We start from the raw sequence: 19,663 nt of genomic DNA, 5'->3' as shown, positions 1-19,663 counted from the left end.
TGCGCTTTTAACGGACCTCTGAGACTATCACAGTGCAGGTGCATTTATACGGAGACTTGTTTACACACAGGTGGATTGTATTTATCATCATTAGTCATTTAGGTCAACATTGGATCATTCAGAGATCCTCACTGAACTTCTGGAGAGAGTTTGCTGCACTGAAAGTAAAGGGGCTGAATAATTTTGCACGCCCAATTTTTTAGTTTTTGATTTGTTAAAAAAGTTTGAAATATCCAATAAATGTCGTTCCACTTCATGATTGTGTCCCACTTGTTGTTGATTCTTCACAAAAAAAAAAACAGTTTTATAACTTTATGTTTGAAGCCTGAAATGTGGCAAAAGGTCGCAAAGTTCAAGGGGGCCGAATACTTTCGCAAGGCACTGTACCTAGCCATATATAATATTGTCTAAAATAGATTTTTTCCCCCCACACATCAGAGAGGGGTATCTGAGGGTAGAAGATCTCTTACAGCTTCACAGAGACCCTACCGTCCTCCCTCCCTCCATTCCTTTCATTTCTCACACTCTCCATTCTCATTTAGAATTCTACTCTCCACAGCCATCACTTTACATGCAGTAATAACATTTACATATTTCGTTTTCCGTTACAGAGCCTGTGTCACAGCCAATCCTGTTTGAAGCCGGTGGTACCTGTGACGGGGTGTGGGTTGTACTAGGAGAGAGCCATCTCTGAGGAAGCTCCTCTAGGAACCACTGTTTGTCTGTCTGGGTGGAATGACTAATGTGACCATCATCTCAAAGTTTCTTCACTGCATACTGGTTCGTGAGTCACACCTTTCCATATTAGTGTGTAGCCCAAACTGTTTGGACGCTACAGATGATTTTGTGAGAAGACCGATTTCGGGATGTCTCATGGTGTGACCAACACCACTCTAGCTCTGTCACCTTTCACCGCGGATGCGGAAGTGCGCATCGGTGGATGCGGTGGATTGAGACGCATCCAATGCCTAAAAACCCCCAGATATCTTTAGCGTAAACTGACAGACAAAAAAGGAGAAACAGCAGTTGCAGTGGGCTAAGGAACGAAAACACTGGAGAATTGGAAAAACATTGCCTGGTCTGATGAATCCTGGTTCCTGCTGTTTCACACCGATTGGAGGTCTAGGGTATGGAGAAAACCACATGAGTACATGCATCCATCATGCCGTGTGTCAACATTGCCAGCTGGCTGTGGTGGTGTGATGTTGTGGGCTGTGTTTTCATTGCACACATTAGGCCCCTTGATAAAAGTGGAGCATTGTTTGAATGCCACAGGTTATCTGAACATCATTGCCAATCAGGTGCATCCCTTTACGGCAGCAGTATATCTATCTGCAAATGGATCTTTTTTGCAGGATTTTTTTTTTTACCTTTATTTTACTAGGCAAGTCAGTTAAGAACAAATTCTTATTTTCAATGACGGCCTAGGAACAGTGGGTTAACTGCCTGTTCAGGGGCAAAACGACAGATTTTGCACCTTGTTAGCTCGGGGAGTTGAACTTGCAACCTTTCGGTTACTAGTCCAATGCTCTAACCACTAGGCTACACTGCCGCCCCATGCCATAAGACTAGGATTGTCCAGGAATGGTTCCACGAAACATCACAGTGAATTCAGCTTACTGCAGTGGCCTGCCCAGTCACCAGATCTCAATCAAATTGAACATCTGTGGGATGAGATGGAACGAGCTATTCAGAGTAGAGATCCACTACCAGCCAACTTGACACGGCTTTGGGAAGCACTGGAGTCAACATGGGCCAGCATCCATGTGGAACGCTTTTGACACCTTGTAGAGTGGATGCCTGACGAATTGAGGCTGTTCCGAGGGCAAAAGGGGGTGCAACTCCCTGTTTTGTACACTCGGTGTATATATGCAATTGTTTTGCTATGCAGAATGAATGGAGGAGAAAGCAGCTTTACAGACATGTCCTGCTGGGAGATAATACAATTAAGGATTTATTCCATGGCTTACAAGCCACGAGGGTCAATCAAAAATGTGCAGAAATAGGCAGATATCCCCATGTCAAAAGTCCAGTCTTCCAGCAGGGTCAGACGAAACAATCTGCAGAGGAAGACAGTGTTAAAACTACTCTCACATTGTAGTTCTTAGTTTGTCTGTGTTTTGGACAAAGTATATTTGTGCGTTCATGGTGGGTCTACTGTGTCCTGCTCTGCCCTGGGAAAACTGCAAAATATGCCATTGATTCTCCGAGCAAATACATTTGGTGGTTTGGGGAAATTAGTAAGATTTTGGTTTACGCATTCTCACTCAGACATTGGTATGGACCTAGACCTAGCCAGTTAGCCACAGCTTAATGAGCAAACAGTGCTGCCTGGATTTCCCACAGCAGCAGCTCTATGGCAGCAGGCCAGTCACGGTGTCCGCTGTAATCACACACACAGTGCAAATGACACTTCTGAGCAACACAGATACATTATCTGTGCATATCTCACATTTTAACAGCGCTGTGGGACACTGGTTGATTGGCATTGGACAGATGCACCAATCCCACTAATTCACCCCCAGAGAAAAATGCCCTTTGTTTCCTGGTTAAATAACCTCCAACAACCTGAGAAGGGGACAAAAGTTCAGAAGGAGAGAAGTCTAAAGGACAAAACAGGCCATGGTGACGGACGGTTAAAAGCATTGGTCCTATCCTCTCTGACCACATAACATCAGATGTGACTTTCTTTTCATTTCCGAACATATTGAATCGCCACCGTTCGTAGACACCTAGCAACTACTGTCCACGGCTGACATTCTCTATGTGTGTCTAGTCCTTAACGGTTCAACGATGAGCCAGCAGAGCAGCAGAGAGACAGCACTAGCCTAACTCCTGAAGTTCTGGCAGGAACTCTGCCTCAGAGCGTGTTAAGGCGCTCCAATCAATGACAGCGTGACTTTCAGCACTCTGGCATCAATTTCATTACGACTCCTCTCTTCTCTGCCACCGGCCTGGATTTCCACCTCTGTCCCTCTCGCTCGCTCTCTATCATTCTGCTCACCACTCCTCTCTCTCTATCACTCTGTCCCTCCATCAATTCCCCTATCACTCACTCTCAGTGTGTCCTACAGAGGATCATCAGTCCTGTAGGCTCTGGCTGGTTGGCTACCGCTGGATGACTGGGGGCTGTTGTCATGCTCTCCATAGGGACTGTGTGGTATAAAGCTATAGATAAGGCTACCCGATTCCCTACGTAGTGCACAACTTTTGACCGGAGCCCTATGAGCCCTGGTCAAAAGCAGTGAAATATATAGTAAACAGGGTGTCATTTGGGTAAGCAATCAATTATATAATGGCTTTATCCAACTTCCTCATGACGTGATTTTTCTTTTCACTCCTTCCGTCTCTCTCTATCACACGCATACAGTCCTGCACGTGTACACACCATCTATCAACCCAATTAAGACATTCCATATATCCCACGGAGCCAGCCGCGCATAACAGATCCCTAGCCCTCTCATAAAAGAGCCAGGAGAAAAACATCAACTGAGTCCCAAATGGCACCCTATTCCCTATGTAGCGCACCATATTTATTTAACCGGGAAAGTCAATTAAGAACAAATTCTTATTTACAATGACGGCCAGGCCTGGAATAAAAAAACGAAACAATGTAGGATAAAACGCATAACACAGAGAAGAAAGGAGACACTAAGCAACAACACAAATACAACAGCAAACAAACAGGGGGTGTGTGTGTGTGTGAAGTAAAACCACATGCTTCCTTTCATAAGCTAACGCAAACTAGTGACATTGGGTGACAACTACAAACAGCTGCATGTTCCAACAACCTGTTCATCTATTTGTCCTTTCAACTCCTCCAGGGACAACAGGTCCTGAGGTTGTAGGTTGGCTTGGAGGGAATTCCAATACCTCATTTTTGGGACTGTTAGTATAAAACAAGATTGTGACCTGAGCGTGTACGTTTGGGATGCAACCCAAGCCCCACTCTGATGAATAAGGACGTTAAAGTCCGTGTCCCTGGCCCCTGGTGACAGAGTAGGTTCATTTGGACCATAAATGAGCTTGTCGTTCCATGTCCTTGCTGTCAGCTCCCAGGGCATTGTAACCAACCATAAAATCAGAGGCGTGAATCCAGCTCAATCCTCGGGGGCAATACTGCATAACAGTGACATCATCCTACAAACTAGAGCAAAGAAGGGGCCGTTGGGTCCTGGGCTGTTAGCTTTACGAGGCAGTGGGTGTCCGTGAGTCTGGGTGTTCAGGAGTGTGTCCATCCATGCTGTTGGAGCTACGTCGGACCAAAACAACAGGAGATGTAAAACAGGTTATGGGTTATTGGAATAATTAGGTGGGTAACTGAGAGAGGTGTTTGTGAATTTTCTACACAATGCCCTGTATGCACTTCTTTATATGGTAAGGTTATAGATTTGTCAGCACGCAGTAAAGACTAATGGTCACTTAGAGCAAACAGCGAGTGAAATCCACTATGTATGCAGCTAGCTGTAGGACACACACTCAAACTCTCTCTCTCTCTCCCTCCCTCTCTCGGCAGGGTAGCCTAGTGGTTAGAGTGTTGGACTAGTAACCGAAAGTTGCAAGTTCAAATCCACGAGCTGACAAGGTACAAATCTGTCGTTCTGCCCCTGAACAGGCAGTTAACCCACTATTCCTAGGCCGTCATTGAAAATAAGAAGTTGTTCTTAACTGACTTGCCTAGTAAAATAAAGGTAAATTAATAAATGTATCTCTCTCTCACTCTCCCTCCCTCTATCACATATACACACACACAACCCCCCCGCCCACACACTCGACTGATCAAAAGCAAATGGATTGAAGATAATTCCATTGCTTTTGATAACTAATGGAATGAGTTTCTATTTATGAGAGGAGCTCTCCTGACAGAACAGACGGGGCTCAGGAGCTTTGGGGAAAGCATTTTGTCTGACAGTAAGACATCTATAAATCGATAAGGCCAGCAGCAATATTGGAGGAGGAGTGCTCTCTGGGTCCCCATGTAGAGTAGGATCTCATCTCACCAAACCCAGATCAAAGCCAAAGGACTTTTGTTGGCTGAACCAAAGCCCTTCTGCAGCCTGGCAACAGCAAGAAACACATGTAGAAACACTCCGGTTACGTCCCAAATGGCAGCCTATTCCCTATGTAGTGCACAACTTTTGACCAACACCACCCATAGGGCTCTGGTCAAAAGTAGCACACTACATAGGAAATAGGGTGCCATTTGGGACGGAAGCTCAGGAACCACTCCCTACATGCTAACACAATGCATCCTGCCAGGCTTTCAATCTCCCAGCACCATGGCATATAAGTGGAGCACAGCAGCTCCCTGCTAAAAGCACATATCCAGGGGGTTGCATTTTAAAGAAGGATGGTGCGTGGGGACTTGAGGAAACAGGGCCAAGGTCAAGAGCAGAGAGAGGGGGAGAGGGAGGAAGAGAGATGGTAGGAGGAAGAGAGTGGGGGAAGGGAGTGAGAGAGAGCATGGGGGAGGGGGAGAAAGAGGGAGAGAGATAGAAGGAAAGAGAGAGAGGCAGAGGAGAGAGAGAGGAGGAGAAGGGTGTGTGACAGCTGTGTGGACATGGAGAGCAGAGCCATAACAGCCTGTTTCGTGAGGAATGCAGAACGGATCAGCCAGACACCCCTCTGTCCTCTGCTCTCTGCTCCAACATGGTGCACCCAAGTCACAACACTAAACAGCTGCCCCCCGGTATCCACTTCCCTTCCTCCTGAAGAAACGGCACTAAGAACCGTACCTCCCAATAACAAGACTCCTCTAGCTCTGCTGAATAGACGAGTCAAAGGCTCGTCGTTGTCCCCCCCCCCCCCCTTTCTCTTCTCCATCTCCCTCTCACACTTGTTCAGCTGGGAAATGAGAGGACACAGTTGTGTGTCAATCAGCTCCACAGTCACACAGGGCACTGTGACTAAGCTGGCTTTTTGGGAGACCTGGGTCAGGATGTTCTGTGAGGTACCAAAACGGTTGTGTCCTAAAGGGTCTCAGACTAACACCCTCCTTTCCAGGTCAAGATATCTTACTAAGAATATAATGCAGAAACAAAGTCAAGATGAAACAATCTGCAATTAAACTCAAGAGTCACATTTGAAGGAGGATTCTCTGAGCAAGGATCTAGGAGCCCTTCCTCTGATGACCCGATACCAAACTCCAACCAGTGTACAAGTCCAGATAACTCCAACCAGTGTACAAGTCCAGATAACTCCAAACAGTGTACAAGTCCAGATAACGCAAACCCTTCTCCACATCATGAAGCACCCGGAGCAAAGTGTTCTTACCTGCTACAGAGTTGGGCCGCGGCATCATGAGGGACGAGGAGGTGTGTGCTGTGGGGTATGGATCGGGGCCCTCCGGTGGGTGGCTTAGTCCTGCTGCTGCTGCTCCTTCTGCGGCCCCTGCTGAGTATTCTGTCCTGGCCAGGGCGGGGGTCTCTGTGGGCCCGCTGGGGTCTTCCTCGGCCACGGGCGAGCACGTATCGACCCGCACGCTGGGAGCCAGGCCATGGTGCGCGCTGCTCCTCAGGCTGCCATCTTTACTCCATTCCAGGCTGGAGCCGCTGCGGTCATCATTCTCTGAGGAGCTGGTGATGGTGGCTGAGGGAGAGAGGGAGAGGTTATGAGTCTTTAGCGCTCAATATCTTTTTCATTGACCTTTATCATCACCCTCCACCTGATCTGATATTCACTGCTACATTTAGCTCCCACTAATGAGAGCTATCCAGCAATCAATGGTGGGTAGATTTATTGCATTAATTTCCTCAATCCAGCCTCTCCCTAAGAAGTTTTTTTTTAGCTTGGTTTTAACCACCATTATTTCCCTCCTTATCAAAGGGCTGCTATATGGAGTATTCCTCGAAAGCTGCTTTAATAATAGTGTACATAAAGTATGTTTGCCTCCAAATAGTATCATCCGTCCAACATAACATGGTCAAGCTGTGGTTGATTACTTTTGACCAAGGCCAATACTGTAGGTAGTGCACTATGTAGGGAGTAGGGTGCCGTTTGGGACGAACCCTACATATACAGGTCAGGTCCTCTTATATGAAGAGACCATGAGAACACAAGATTTAGGAGGGAGAAAAGGGGGGGGGCTGGTGTGGAGAAAAGCCAACTTCTATTTTAGAGTTAAGACAGGTGTTTGCTTACATGAAAGCAAATCCCCTTTAATCCTCTCCTCAGGCCTGGCTGGTCATGCTAAATACAATCACTAAAAGCTAAGGGGAAAAGCAAAAGCCACCGACTGGCAGCTGGGCTCCCAAACAGTGGGATAAATCCCAAATGGCACTGTATCCCCTATAAAGGGATATAGGATGTAATTTGGGATGCAAAATTGGGTACAGTCAGAGAAATGGGACCGCGTCTGTTTTCGGGAGCATTAGAGTAGACCTACTGTACAACACAGCTAATCTGGATTTCTGAACAGTGCTGTGTGTTGCATCATCCCTAACATTAACATAACAAATACATCTGGGATAACTAACCTGATGCTTGCTTGTGCAAATATTCAGAGATTCAGAAATCACCCAATTTTGTAACATTTGTAACATACTCGCTCATAAGCATCATTTAATGAATCACAAAGATGGAACAAAGTGGTGTGAATGAACAGGTAAAATATCTTACACTAGGTGCTTTATTGTCTCCTTGCTCCTCTGCTTTATAACATGAGTAGATGGTTATGACCATGATTTACAGCATCACGTTTGAGCCTTTTACTTTCGGTTTTGGTCGGCCAGTTTCAAACAGCTGTAAAAATTATATTTTATGCTATTGAAATTTTATTTCACAGCGATTTAGATGGTACAATGATTCCCTACACTATCCAGGGCTTGTTTTCTCACATAAACTAAAATTGAGCAAACAGTGTAGAATTTTTGCAACCAGGAAATGACTGAGCGATTTCTATATTGGCCACTTACCCTGGTTTCCACTAGATAACACAGCCACAAAGTCGAAAACAGTTTTCCCATTTTGACAACAGAAGCCAGTCCACCGGGAGAAATGAAAAGGCGAATATCACAGCCAATCACAACACTGCTGAGTACGTAATACTGTGAAACACAATTATTCCACTATTAGCGGCAGAAATATTATGGACATTTTCTGAAATTACAATTAAAAATCATAAAAATTAACATAATATGCGTAGCACCTTTATTTACAACATGAATAACTGCTTATGACCATTATTTACAACTTGAATAACTGCTTATGACCATTATTTACAACTTTAATAACTGCTTATGACCATTATTTACAACATGAATAACTGCTTATGACCATTATTTACAACTTGAATAACTGATTATGACCATTATTTACAACATGAATAACTGCTTATGACCATTATTTACAACGTGAATAACTGATTATGACCATTATTTACTACATGAATAATTGATTAGGACTATTATTAACAACATGAATAACTGATTATAACCATTCCTATGACACTCTTAAGCCTCCTCTTTCGGATGCCCTCCCTTCCCTGGGTCCCACACCACAACAGCAGCTGAGGGTTTTCATATGTCACTCTGCATCAGTGCTCCACACCCTCCCACCCAACGTGCTGTTTAAAAAATCACCCAAATGAATATGGGCTTTTGAAGTAATTGATTCCCTGACTTATCTTATCCTGCTTCTTCCACAGTCCGTTTCAACCACTTCAAAGGCCCCGAATAGTAGTCATCAGAGCTGGGAATCAGTCTCACGGACACCGTGTCCCAAATGGCACCCTATTCCCGGCATAGTGCACTACTTTTGACCAGAGCCCTATAGAATATTGTGCCATATGGAACGCAGCCTACTTGGCTTCTCTCTCTGCCTTTTAAATAATCCAGAAGCCCTACTCACTGGAGGCAATGTTCCGGACCAATGTTATAGCTTGTCCTTCGCTCCCAAACAGAATTATATGTGTTTGAAGAAGAAACCTTTAGGCTACTTGACTCAGCTAGAGGCATAGAGTTCTACAGTATTCATTCCACCGAAGAAGAAGTAGGTCCCAGTGATCTTAAGTAGGCTGGGCCACAGGCCTATGTGTCAAGCGTCTCAGACTAGGAGGGCTGATTTAGGATCAGTTTTGCCTTATCGATCACAATGAATAAAATGACATGGACAGACAGGAGCTGATCCTAGACCATTTCCCCCCCTAGCCCCCAGTGAAATATCACAGCTGCTAAGTAATTCATGCAGCCCCCTCTACTCTGAGACGCTTGATGCAGCTCTCTGTCTCAACCTGGACGGTATGGTAGTCAGGTAGGCAGTAGCTAGGCACGGCAACGCGCTATACACGCTGCTTCACTATGGCAGATACAATATCACAGCCAGCATGAATTATTTAGCAGCTGTGATATTGCACTGGGGGCTAGGGGGAAAATAAGTCACTGTAATCAATTATGTCAACAGCAGCACAGGATTTGCATTCGGGAGATGCATCACTGCCAACAAACCAAGTCTGGCTTGGCCACATAAAGGGCCACGACCTCGACAACAGCTTACCATTTGTCATTTAGATCAGCAGAGGCTATTGTCTTTTATCTTCATTTTATCTTCATATAGGCCTAATCTGTCTACCTGGGTGACCGTACAATAGGGGATAGAATCTCAATGTCCTAGTTAGACGCCTCGGAAATACAGAGAAGGTTAACTGCTTTTGTCCTAGTTTGGTCCAAATCAACTGGAGCCTTGAGAAATGAACGTCACCAACCAGAGAAAAAAATAATTTTGTGACAAACAGCTCTGTAGGACCAGGTTCAAGATTTCCGAATGGATTTCTAGTAGGTTTCACTGTCCCTGAGACCTTTAAGCAGAAACCCCAGAGGAAATGAATACAGTGATAACTCATCTTCCTGTCAGCCTGTGTAAATCCTGAAATCTCCTAAAGCCAGTGCTGCCAGATAAACAGAGAAGTCACCATGCTGTTGAAACTGTCACCACCACTACTCTCTAACATACCACTAACAGCTCAATACAGAACTGATAAAACAGACATTGACAAAGTAGAGGAACAACAATGACACGTACACTTTTCATTCAGAGCATCCATAAAAGGGTAAAACAAAGATGTTGGATTAAATGAAGGTTATAAGTATATATGTGTTATTAATGCCAGATTGGAGTAGTCAGGGTAATGCAGAGTTATCCTGTTGATGATGCTAGTGTCATGGGACATTCTAGGTCCACTCCTATGGGAATTGTGCATAATGTGAATAGTACTGAGGAAAGGCTGCGTGCTTGGGAATAAACGACTGAGTCAGTCAAATTCTGTCCCAAATGGCACCATATTCCCTATAGTGTACTACTTTTGACCAGAGAGGCCTTGGTGAAAAGTAGCACACTACATAGAGGGTGGGGCTGAGATACTGACAAGCAGTCCGAGTGTCTCTCACCTATGATCCCGCTGTCCTTGCTCTCGAGCGTGGAGCTGGGGCTGGTGATGGTCCCACAGGGGCTGGAGTGACTCAGGGGAGGTCTGCCGTGACCACTGCTGCGTCTGAGGCTGTGGCTGGCGTTGCTGTTCAGGGTGGAGCACGGGCTCTCTGTGCTGGGGGACGTTGTGCTACTGGTCAGACTGGAGCAGGGACTGATACCCTGACCAGTCACTGAGCACTACAGGAGGAGGAGGAGAAACATATTTTATTTGGCTTCACTGATCCCACATGGCAGTCAAATATACACTGAGTGTACAAAACATGTCTCTTTCCATGACATAGACTGACCAGGTGAATCCAGGTGAATCCAGGTGAAAGCTATGATCCCTTATTGATGTCACTTGTTAAATGCACTTCAATCAGTGTAGATGAAGGGGGGGAGACAGGTTAAAGAAGGATTTTTAACTTTGAGACAACTGAGACATGGATTGTGTATGTGTGCCATTCTGAGGGTGAACGGGCAAGACAAAATATTTAAGTGCCTTTGAATGGGGTATGGTAGTAGGTGCCAGGCACACCGGTTGTTGTCTAGTTCTGCAACGCTGCTGGGCTTTTTACACTCAACAGTTTCCAGTGTGTACCAAGAATAAGGGGGGGGGGGTGCTTTTCTCCTTTTATGGGAGCAGACCGGAAAATATGATGCAAGTCAATTAGCTTTTTTTAACCAAAGCAAATAACCCGAATCATGTGCAAGCAATACAAATTCCTGGTCAAATATAAGCAGTTCACATGTGAGCATGACACACAAGCTGAAGGCATGAGCTCGCTCAGTAAACAAAGCGAGGCTTTCAAAACAGCAAAATCAAGTCCAAAACGAGACCTGAACGTATCCCAGAGTAGAAGAGTAGGAGGGCTGATCAAGGATCAGGTCCCTCCTGTCCAAACTAATTCATTATGATCTAAAAGGTCTTTCAGACAAGACTTGAACAACTGAATGACAACTTGCAATATGGGCCATACAATGAGATTAAAAACCAGAAGAGCTGAGCCCATGATTGATCACCATGCTCTTCCTGGTACTCAAGTGCTAATGACATAACTTCAAACTCTAGGTTTGTCCCCTATATTGTCCTCTCAGCTGCCTGCCTCCCTCTCCTCCATCCAGTATGTATATAAGTCAGGATGGGGGCTTGATGTCTGGAGTTAGCGTTAGCGCCTAGCGGTGTGCTACATGCCTCCTCCCTGGCGAGATCCCCGGACTGCGTCCCAAATGGCAACTTGTTCCCTTTTCACTGCACTAACTTTGGGCTATGGGCCCTGGTCAAAAGTTGTGAACTATATAGGGAATAGGGTGCCATTTGGGATGAAGCCCCGCAGCCTGCAAACAGTTCCTCACCAAATGGCTAACTCTTCCTCATCGTTTCCCATCTACATCACAACTTAGCACTCTGGAGAACAACGCCAGCTAAATTCGGGTCATATTGATAAGGGCACACAAAAGAAAAAAACTTGCAACGGGAAAACAAAAATGAGCGTTTCTTCTTGGACAAGTCTGGGTTTTCCTCCCTGTTTCAGTCTGTTTTCTTCCGTTTGTTGCCTAATGATTACAGCCCATGTAATGTGGAGAAAAGGCTAAGGCAACTTACACCAGACAACATACCACGCTGATGATATAATAGTTTAATGGCATTTACTCTAGGGCAGAATAAACAGACGACGCGTTTAAACTCCGATAGTAAAATGGCTGTGTAGAAGTAACTATTCCCTCATACACCAACGAATAATTAACAGACGATCAACGCCTCCAGGTGTTTCTCTCTGAAGCACAGAGAAGAACATCCTTCAAGGCTGCTGCTGAACAAAAAAACAGCCCAACTCATTGTTGCCCTGATTTCTTGGGTTTCTCACCTTGACATCTCGATGAATGAAGATGATTCATGGAATATAAGCTTAAAGTGACTAAAATGACTGATTCTGGCCCAAAATGTGCCAAAGAAGCGTGATGCGTGTAGAGGGAAATCAAAGGAGTGCTCTTTTCTTACGCTGAGCCCCAGACTAATTAGCAGAGCAAAACAAACTGAGCCGAAGACTTGACATAACTCTATTTCTGGACGTAAGCACGTACACTCGTATTACATACTCAAGTGCCCCTGCAAGAGCTACTCAAGTTACCCTAAGACCATCACACTGGATACCTCAGGCTCATACACCAACACACAACAGTAGATTACTTAACTAAACATTCCCTTTGTGCACACACAAAACACATCTGAGAACATGTTGAGGTTAGAGTTACCCTTATCTGCTGCAATTAGAATCATTCCTGTGGTAGTAGTGAGACTTTAATCCAAGTCCAAAGAACCAGGGCAAAGACAAACTGCACCAAAATAAGCATCCTTTCTTCTTTCCCTTCTTTTCACACACTCTCCCCTCCCCTCCCTCCTTCTATCTCTCTATCTCTGGTGTTGTGCGGCCGCTGCAGCAGCTGCCGGGGAAATGAAATACCTTTTTTTCATTCTTGTCTTCCATAGGTATGCGAGCCGTGCCTGGGATCCCTTCTCCCAGTAAGAAGCCCAGCCTTGTCATCAGCTCCTGAGTGGCAGGGGAGGAGGAGGAGTTGGTCTCTTTCTCAGCTTGCAGCTCTGCTGTGTGAGAGATGAGAAATAAATCATGTTAATATTCCCATGCAGTCCAACCCAGGGCCAGTGACCGACTGAGCCCCTGCTGCACGCACACCCACAGACACACACACACAGCTGCTGGGGTTGCGCAGGCAGGCAGAGAGGCACACACACTGACACAGAGGTGGATACAGCCAGCGTGCAGCACAGTAGAGTACAGCTCAGTGCAGTACAGAGGCGGTACTCCGCAGGCTACGCAGGATCAGCCTGCCTCATTAGGAATGCTGTGACTGTGCCTGTCTCTCTGCAACACGTCCAGGGTGCCATTCTGCTCGGTGCTGCTGCTCATTGTTTACAGCCCTCACTCACATAGCCTCCGAATATCAATGAAGAACCGAATACAAAAAAGGCTTCCGCTTCTAACTTCGGTTGTTGTCTCAGTCCCTCGCTACTGCTTGTGTTGGGTGGATAACATTTTATATTTCTGGGGCCAAATTTCATATTGACAAGCTTTGGATGCTACTGTGCTAAATCCTCTTGTATATACAGATATAGGATCTTGATTTGACCAGTTTCTCACAGCAGGAAAATAATCCTGCAGCAACAGGAAATGTGAGTTATTGTGTGGATTATAATTAATGGACATTTTTGTAGGGGTTGATACATTTTCAATTTTTAGGGGAAATCATGTCTGACATTTTTAAGCAGAAAGTGTTTATAAATGTTGAATTTACTAAATGTTTGCATTTCATGCTGTGCTGATTGATCAAATTACGATTCTACACCTGTAGCCTACTGTGTGTATTAATGATGTTTCAAAGAATGCACATATTGCTTTTCATTATCAATAAAGCATGAGCTAATGAAGCACTGACTTACAAGCTCACTACAAACCTATACATCCTTAGGGATCTATAAAATCTGTTACATGTTTTGCCTCATTCCGTTTAGTTTTACCCCAAATTACAGTTTCTCCATTTTGTTTTTCCAGGTTTAAGTTTTTCATATTTTTGCTCTCAAAATCACACTTTTTTAATAGAAAAACAGGGCTTTCTATGTCGACAACAATGCTTAAACCACATCAGGAGACCACTTTTGAGGTCTGGGAAAAATCTAAAAAATTTAGATTTTTGGGTGTAGTTACCCTTTAACTTCTTTGGGATATGGGGCAGTATTTTCACGTCTGGATGAAAAGCGTGTCCAAAGTAAACGGCCTGCTACTCTGGCTCAGAAGCCAGGATATGCATATTATTGGTAGATTTGGATAGAAAACACTCTGAAGTTTCTAAAACGGTTTGAATGATGTCTGTGAGTATACAGAGCTTATTCAGAAACCCCGAGGACAAACCATCCAGGATTTCTTTCTTTTTTTAGGTCACTCTCTTTTCAATAAGTTTTCATTGGGAATCTAGAATTCTAAGGCAGGGGCTTGCAGTTCCCATCTCTTCCACTGGATGTCAACAGTCTTTAGAAATTGGTTGACGTTTTTCCTTTGTGTAATGAAGAAGTACGGACATCCAGAACGAGGGTAACTTAAAGTGTACTTGTCAAGCCCTGGTCATAGTATATTGTGTTTGTCTTTATTTATTTGGTCAGGCCAGGGTGTGACATGGGTTTATTGTGGTGTATTTTGTCTTGGGGTTTTGTTAGGTATTGGGTGTGTGGCTTAGTGGGGGGTATTTAGCATAGTCTATGGCTGTCTGGAGTGGTTCTCAATCAGAGGCAGGTGTTTATCGTTGTCTCTGATTGGGAACCATATTTAGGCAGCCATATTATTTGAGTATTTCGTGGGTGATTGTTCCTGTCTCTGTGTCTACACCAGATAGGACTGTTTAGGTTTTCGTTCATTCATTATTTTGTTAGTTATTTCATGTCTAGTTCCTTTTTTTATTAGAGAACATGAATAACCACCACGCTGGATTTTGGTCCGCTTCTCCTTCGACAGACGAGAACCGTTACAGAATCACCCACCACAACAGGACCAAGCGGCGTGGTAACAGGCAACAGAATCAGCAGGAGCAACAAAGAGAGGAATGGACATGGGAGGACGAATTGGACGGAGAAGGACCCTGGGCTCAGCCTGGAGAATATCGCTGCTGGAGGCGGTAAAAGCGGAGAGGCGCCGGTATGAGGAGGCAGCACGGCGACGCGGATGGAAACCCGAGAGTCAGCCCCAAAAATTTCTTGGGGGGGGGGGGGCTCAGGGAGAGTGTGGCAGAGTCAGGAGTCAGACCTGAGCCAACTCTCCCTGTTTATCGTGAGGAGCCAAGGAGGAGACCAGAACCAGAGCCGGTGTTGGAGGTGAGCGAAGCAGAGTCTGTGAAGGAGTTAATGGGGAAATTGGAGGAGAGAGAAATTAGGGAGTTGCTGTGTTGGTGCTTTAAGCATGGAATTCGCTCGACGGAGCGTGTCGGGGATTTGATGGCACCTGGGTCAGCGCTCCATACTCGTCCTGAGGTGCGTGTTAGTCGGCTGGTAAAGATGGTGCCAGCCTCACACACCAGGCCTCCTGTGCACCTTCCTAGCCTTGCACGTCCTGTGCCAGCACTGCTCTCAAGATCTCCAATACGCCTTCACGGTCTAGCCCATCCTGTGCCACCTCCACACACCAGCCCTCCGGTGGCAGCTCCCCGCACCAGGCTTCCTGTGCGTGTCCTCAGCCCAGTACCACCAGTGCCAGCACCACGCATCAGGCCTACAGTGCGCCTCGCCTCTCCAGCGCTGCCGGAGCCTTCCTCCTCTCCTGCGCTGCCGGAGTCTCCCGCCTGTTCAGCGCTGCCGGAGCCTTTCTCCTCTCCTGCGCTGCCGGAGTTTCCCGCCTGTTCAGCGCAGCCAGAGCCTTCCTCCTCTACAGCGCTGCCAGAGTCTCCCGCCTGTTCAGCGCAGCCAGAGCCTTCCGCCTCTACAGCACTGCCGGAGTCTCCTATCCTAGGACGCGAGGAGGAGGGACTAAGACATTGATAGAGTGGGGTCCACGTCCCGCGCCGGAGCCGCCATCATGGACAGACGCCCACCCGGACCCTTCCCTATTGTTTTGATGTGCGTCCGGGAGTCCGCACCTGAGGGGGGGGGGGGGGTTCTGTCACGCCCTGGTCGTAGTATATTGTGTTTGTCTTTATTTATTTTGTCAGGCCAGGGTGTGACATGGGTTTATTGTGGTGTGTTTTGTCTTGGGGTTTTGTTAGGTACTGGGTGTGTGGCTTAGTGGGGGTATTTAGCATAGTCTATGGCTGTCTGGAGTGGTTCTCAATCAGAGGCAGGTGTTTATCATTGTCTCTGATTGGGAACCATATTTAGGCAGCCATATTCTTTGAGTATTTCGGGGGTGATTGTTCCTGTCTCTGTGTCTACACCAGATAGGACTGTTTAGGTTTTTGTTCATTCATTATTTTGTTAGTTATTTCATGTCTAGTTCCTTTTTTTATTAAAGAACATGAATAACCACCACGCTGCATCTTGATCCGCTTCTCCTTCGACGGAAGAAAACCGTTAAAGTACTGTTAGATAGAGGCGCGTGACCAGAAATGCTCGATACACTTTGTTATCATCCTGTATTGAACGTTGTTTATCCCGTCTTCAATTTTATCGATTATTTATGTACAAAATACCTAAAGTTGTAATGCAAAAGTAGTTTGAAATGTTTGGACAATGCTTGCAGGTAATTTTTGAGATATTTTGTAGTCACGTTGCGCAAGTTGGAACCGGTGTTTTCTGGATCAAACGCGCCAAATAAATGGACATTTTGGATATATATCGACGGGATTAATCGAACAAAAGGACCATTTGTGATGTTTATGGGACATATTGGAGTGCCAACAGAAGAAGCTCAAAGGTGTCACGCCTGCAGGGTTGAAATATGCTTTTCTCTCTTTGTTTACTGGGGTGCTATCCTCATAATAATAGCATTGTTTGCTTTCGCCGAAAAGCCTTTTTGAAATCTGACACGTTGGCTGGATTCACAACAAGTGTAGCTTTAATTTGGTATATTGAATGTGTGATTTCAAAGTTGAATTTTTATAGTAATTTATTTGAATTTGGCGCGCTGCATTTTCACTGGATGTTAGCCAGGTGGGACGCTACCGTCCAACATATCCCAGAGAGGTTATTAATTCAAGTGCGCACCAGCAAGAGACCGTTGTTTGGTTAGCGATGTTTCTGTAGCGCTCATGTGATTGGAGAGTTTGCTAAACAAATGGCTACTGGATTGATGCAAATAATCAAGATATCATTCTGCCAGGTAGGCATATGCTACTTTGCAGTTAACATTCAATTGAGGAGGTTTTTGCGAAGGCCTTTCCATCTCTACCAGAACATGGTTATCATCATCGCTAACAGCTACACATACACTACCGGCCAAAAGTTTTAGAACACCTAGTCATTCAATGATTTTTCTTTAATGTTACTATTTTCTACATTTCGCAAATTTTGGTTCCAACCGCCGTGTCTTTGTGAGACACGGTGTGAGTGAACGGATGATCTCCGCATGTGTATTTCCCACCGTAGAGCATGGAGGAGGTGTTATGGTGTGGGTGTGCTTTGCTGTTGACACTGTAAGTGGTTTATTTAGAATTTAAGGGACACTTGACCAGCATAGCTACCACAGCATTCTGCAGCGATACGCCATCCCATCTGGTTTGGGCTTAATGGGGCTATCGTTTGTTTTTCAACAGCACAATGACCCAACACACGTCCAGGCTGTGTAAGGGCTATTTTACCAATAACGAGCATGATGGAGTGCTGCATTAGATGACCTGGCCTCCACAAGCCCCCGACATCAGCCAAATTGAGATGGTTTGGGATGAGTCGGACCGCAGAGTGAAGGAAATGCAGCCAACAAGTGCTCAGCATATGTGGGAACTCCTTCAAGACTGTTGGAAAAGCATTCCAGGTGAAGCTGGATGAGATAAAAAAAATGTATTTGACCTTTATTTAACTATGCAAGTCAGTTAAGAACAAATTCTTATTTCAATGACGGCCTAGGAACAGTGCCAAGAATGCCAAGAGTGTGCAAAGTTGTCATCAAGGCAAAGGGTGGCTATTTGAAGAATCTCAAATATAAAATATATTTGGATTTGTTTAACACTTTTTTGGTTGTTTTTCTACAATGTAGAACACATTTTAAAAGAAAAACCCTTGAATGAGTAGGTGTTCTAAAACTTTTGACCGGTAATGTACACACACACACACACACACACGCACACACACGCCACACCCTGATCTGTTTCACCTGACACCCTTCCAGATGTCGCTTATTTTCCCCAGTGTATTTATCCCTGTGTTTCCTGTCTCTCTGTGCCAGTTCGTCTTGTATGTTTCCAAGTCATCCAGTGGTTTTTCACGTTCTCCTGCTTTTTGCCGTCTCTAGTTTTTCTAGTCCTCCCGATTTTGACCCTTGAATGTTTCTGGACTTTGTACCACCTGCCTGACCATTCTGCCTGCCTTTACCACGAGCCTGTGTGCCACTCTGTACCTCCTGGACTCTGATCTGGTTTTGACCTTTTTGCCTGTCCACGACCATTGCCTTGCCTACCCCTTTGGATTATTAAACATTGTAAGACTCCAACCATCTGCCTCCTGTGTCTGCATTTGGGTCTCGCCTTGTGCCTTGATAACACACAGACACAAACAGATGGGCATTCCTGTGCTGTTGCAGGAAAATACAAATCACTGATGCATTTTGTTCATGTCTTATGATTAACTTGAGCAAATCTATGCCTTTTCTAATGAGTTCAATACATTAAGTTGATTTCCAACTAATTGTTTCAATAAATCTGAATTCTGTTTTAATGTCTAGATTACGTGAATCTGCCTGCCTTCTCCAAAACGCAGATTATATAGGGCCCTTCTTCCTCAACTGGGGGATGCTGCTGGTATTCTGTATGTACATTACCTCAGCATGTGCATGAGGAGCCAGAGGAATATAGCTCCACATACGGGGGGCTATCCCCCCTAAGGGCAGTGCAAGGCCTGGACTACAGTAAGTTATTACCCTGCATTCTGTCAGCACCTCTCCCCCCCTCTCTCTTCCAGTTATTAATAATGCTGGCAGTCCCTCTGATTAAATACAAACCCGTCCAGCCACATAATGTACTGCCAAGACGTAATGAAGTCAAAACTAATGCCACCATACATGAACGAACACACAAAGGCACACACAATATTATTTACTACTGTGGTGGCATCGGAAGCAAGAACAATCTAACCATTTCATTCATATGAAATCTGGTAATGGACGCAGTCTATGCTGATTTGATTTAACGCTAAACTCAAAACCAGAGGCAACTTGTGACCCCCTGCAGAAACCACTCTGCTACCGTGAACATGCTTACTTCTCTAATTCCCTTGCAAAGGTTGTATTACCATCATACTGTGGGCAGAAATTCTACAGCATATTGGTTGAGAGGGAGGATGTTCTAATCCTGGAATGATGCCTTTGGTTCTGTGGTTCCAACCTAGTTGAGCAATACATGTGGTGAAATGGAACGAGGCAGAGTCAAGAGAGGGGGAGGGAAGGATAGAAATTATGGAATATCTCATTACTCATTATTAACCAAGGAGACCCCTCCACCAACGCTCCCTCTCCCTACTCTTTCTCCTCCTCCACTCCACCCCCTCTCCCCTCTTTTGCACTATAACTCATTTCACTTCATTTTAATTTCACTCCTTTCACACAAACAC

General features: G+C 45.2%; 1 protein-coding gene across 4 annotated transcripts in view; it reads right to left on the bottom strand.

Moving 5' to 3' along the window:
- The window catches only part of LOC135547173 (protein TANC1-like), a 185,044-nt gene that overhangs the window by 61,514 nt on the left and 103,867 nt on the right, over window positions 1–19,663 (bottom strand). For 2 of the 4 annotated variants that reach the window (XM_064975908.1, XM_064975910.1), the window contains exons 5-7: window positions 12,870–13,009; window positions 10,383–10,602; window positions 6,274–6,588 (exon numbers count right to left, since the gene is read on the bottom strand). In XM_064975908.1, coding sequence (XP_064831980.1) covers window positions 6,274–6,588; window positions 10,383–10,602; window positions 12,870–13,009 — 675 coding nt within the window. The remainder of the gene's footprint in view (window positions 1–6,273; window positions 6,589–10,382; window positions 10,603–12,869; window positions 13,010–19,663) is intronic. The other 2 variants (XM_064975909.1, XM_064975911.1) reach the window with 1 other exon arrangement.

This window comes from Oncorhynchus masou, chromosome 10, assembly GCF_036934945.1.
Source record: "Oncorhynchus masou masou isolate Uvic2021 chromosome 10, UVic_Omas_1.1, whole genome shotgun sequence".
Lineage (NCBI taxonomy): Eukaryota > Metazoa > Chordata > Actinopteri > Salmoniformes > Salmonidae > Oncorhynchus > Oncorhynchus masou.
Note: the sequence above shows the minus strand (reverse complement) of the source record. Positions and strands in the feature narration are given on the sequence as shown.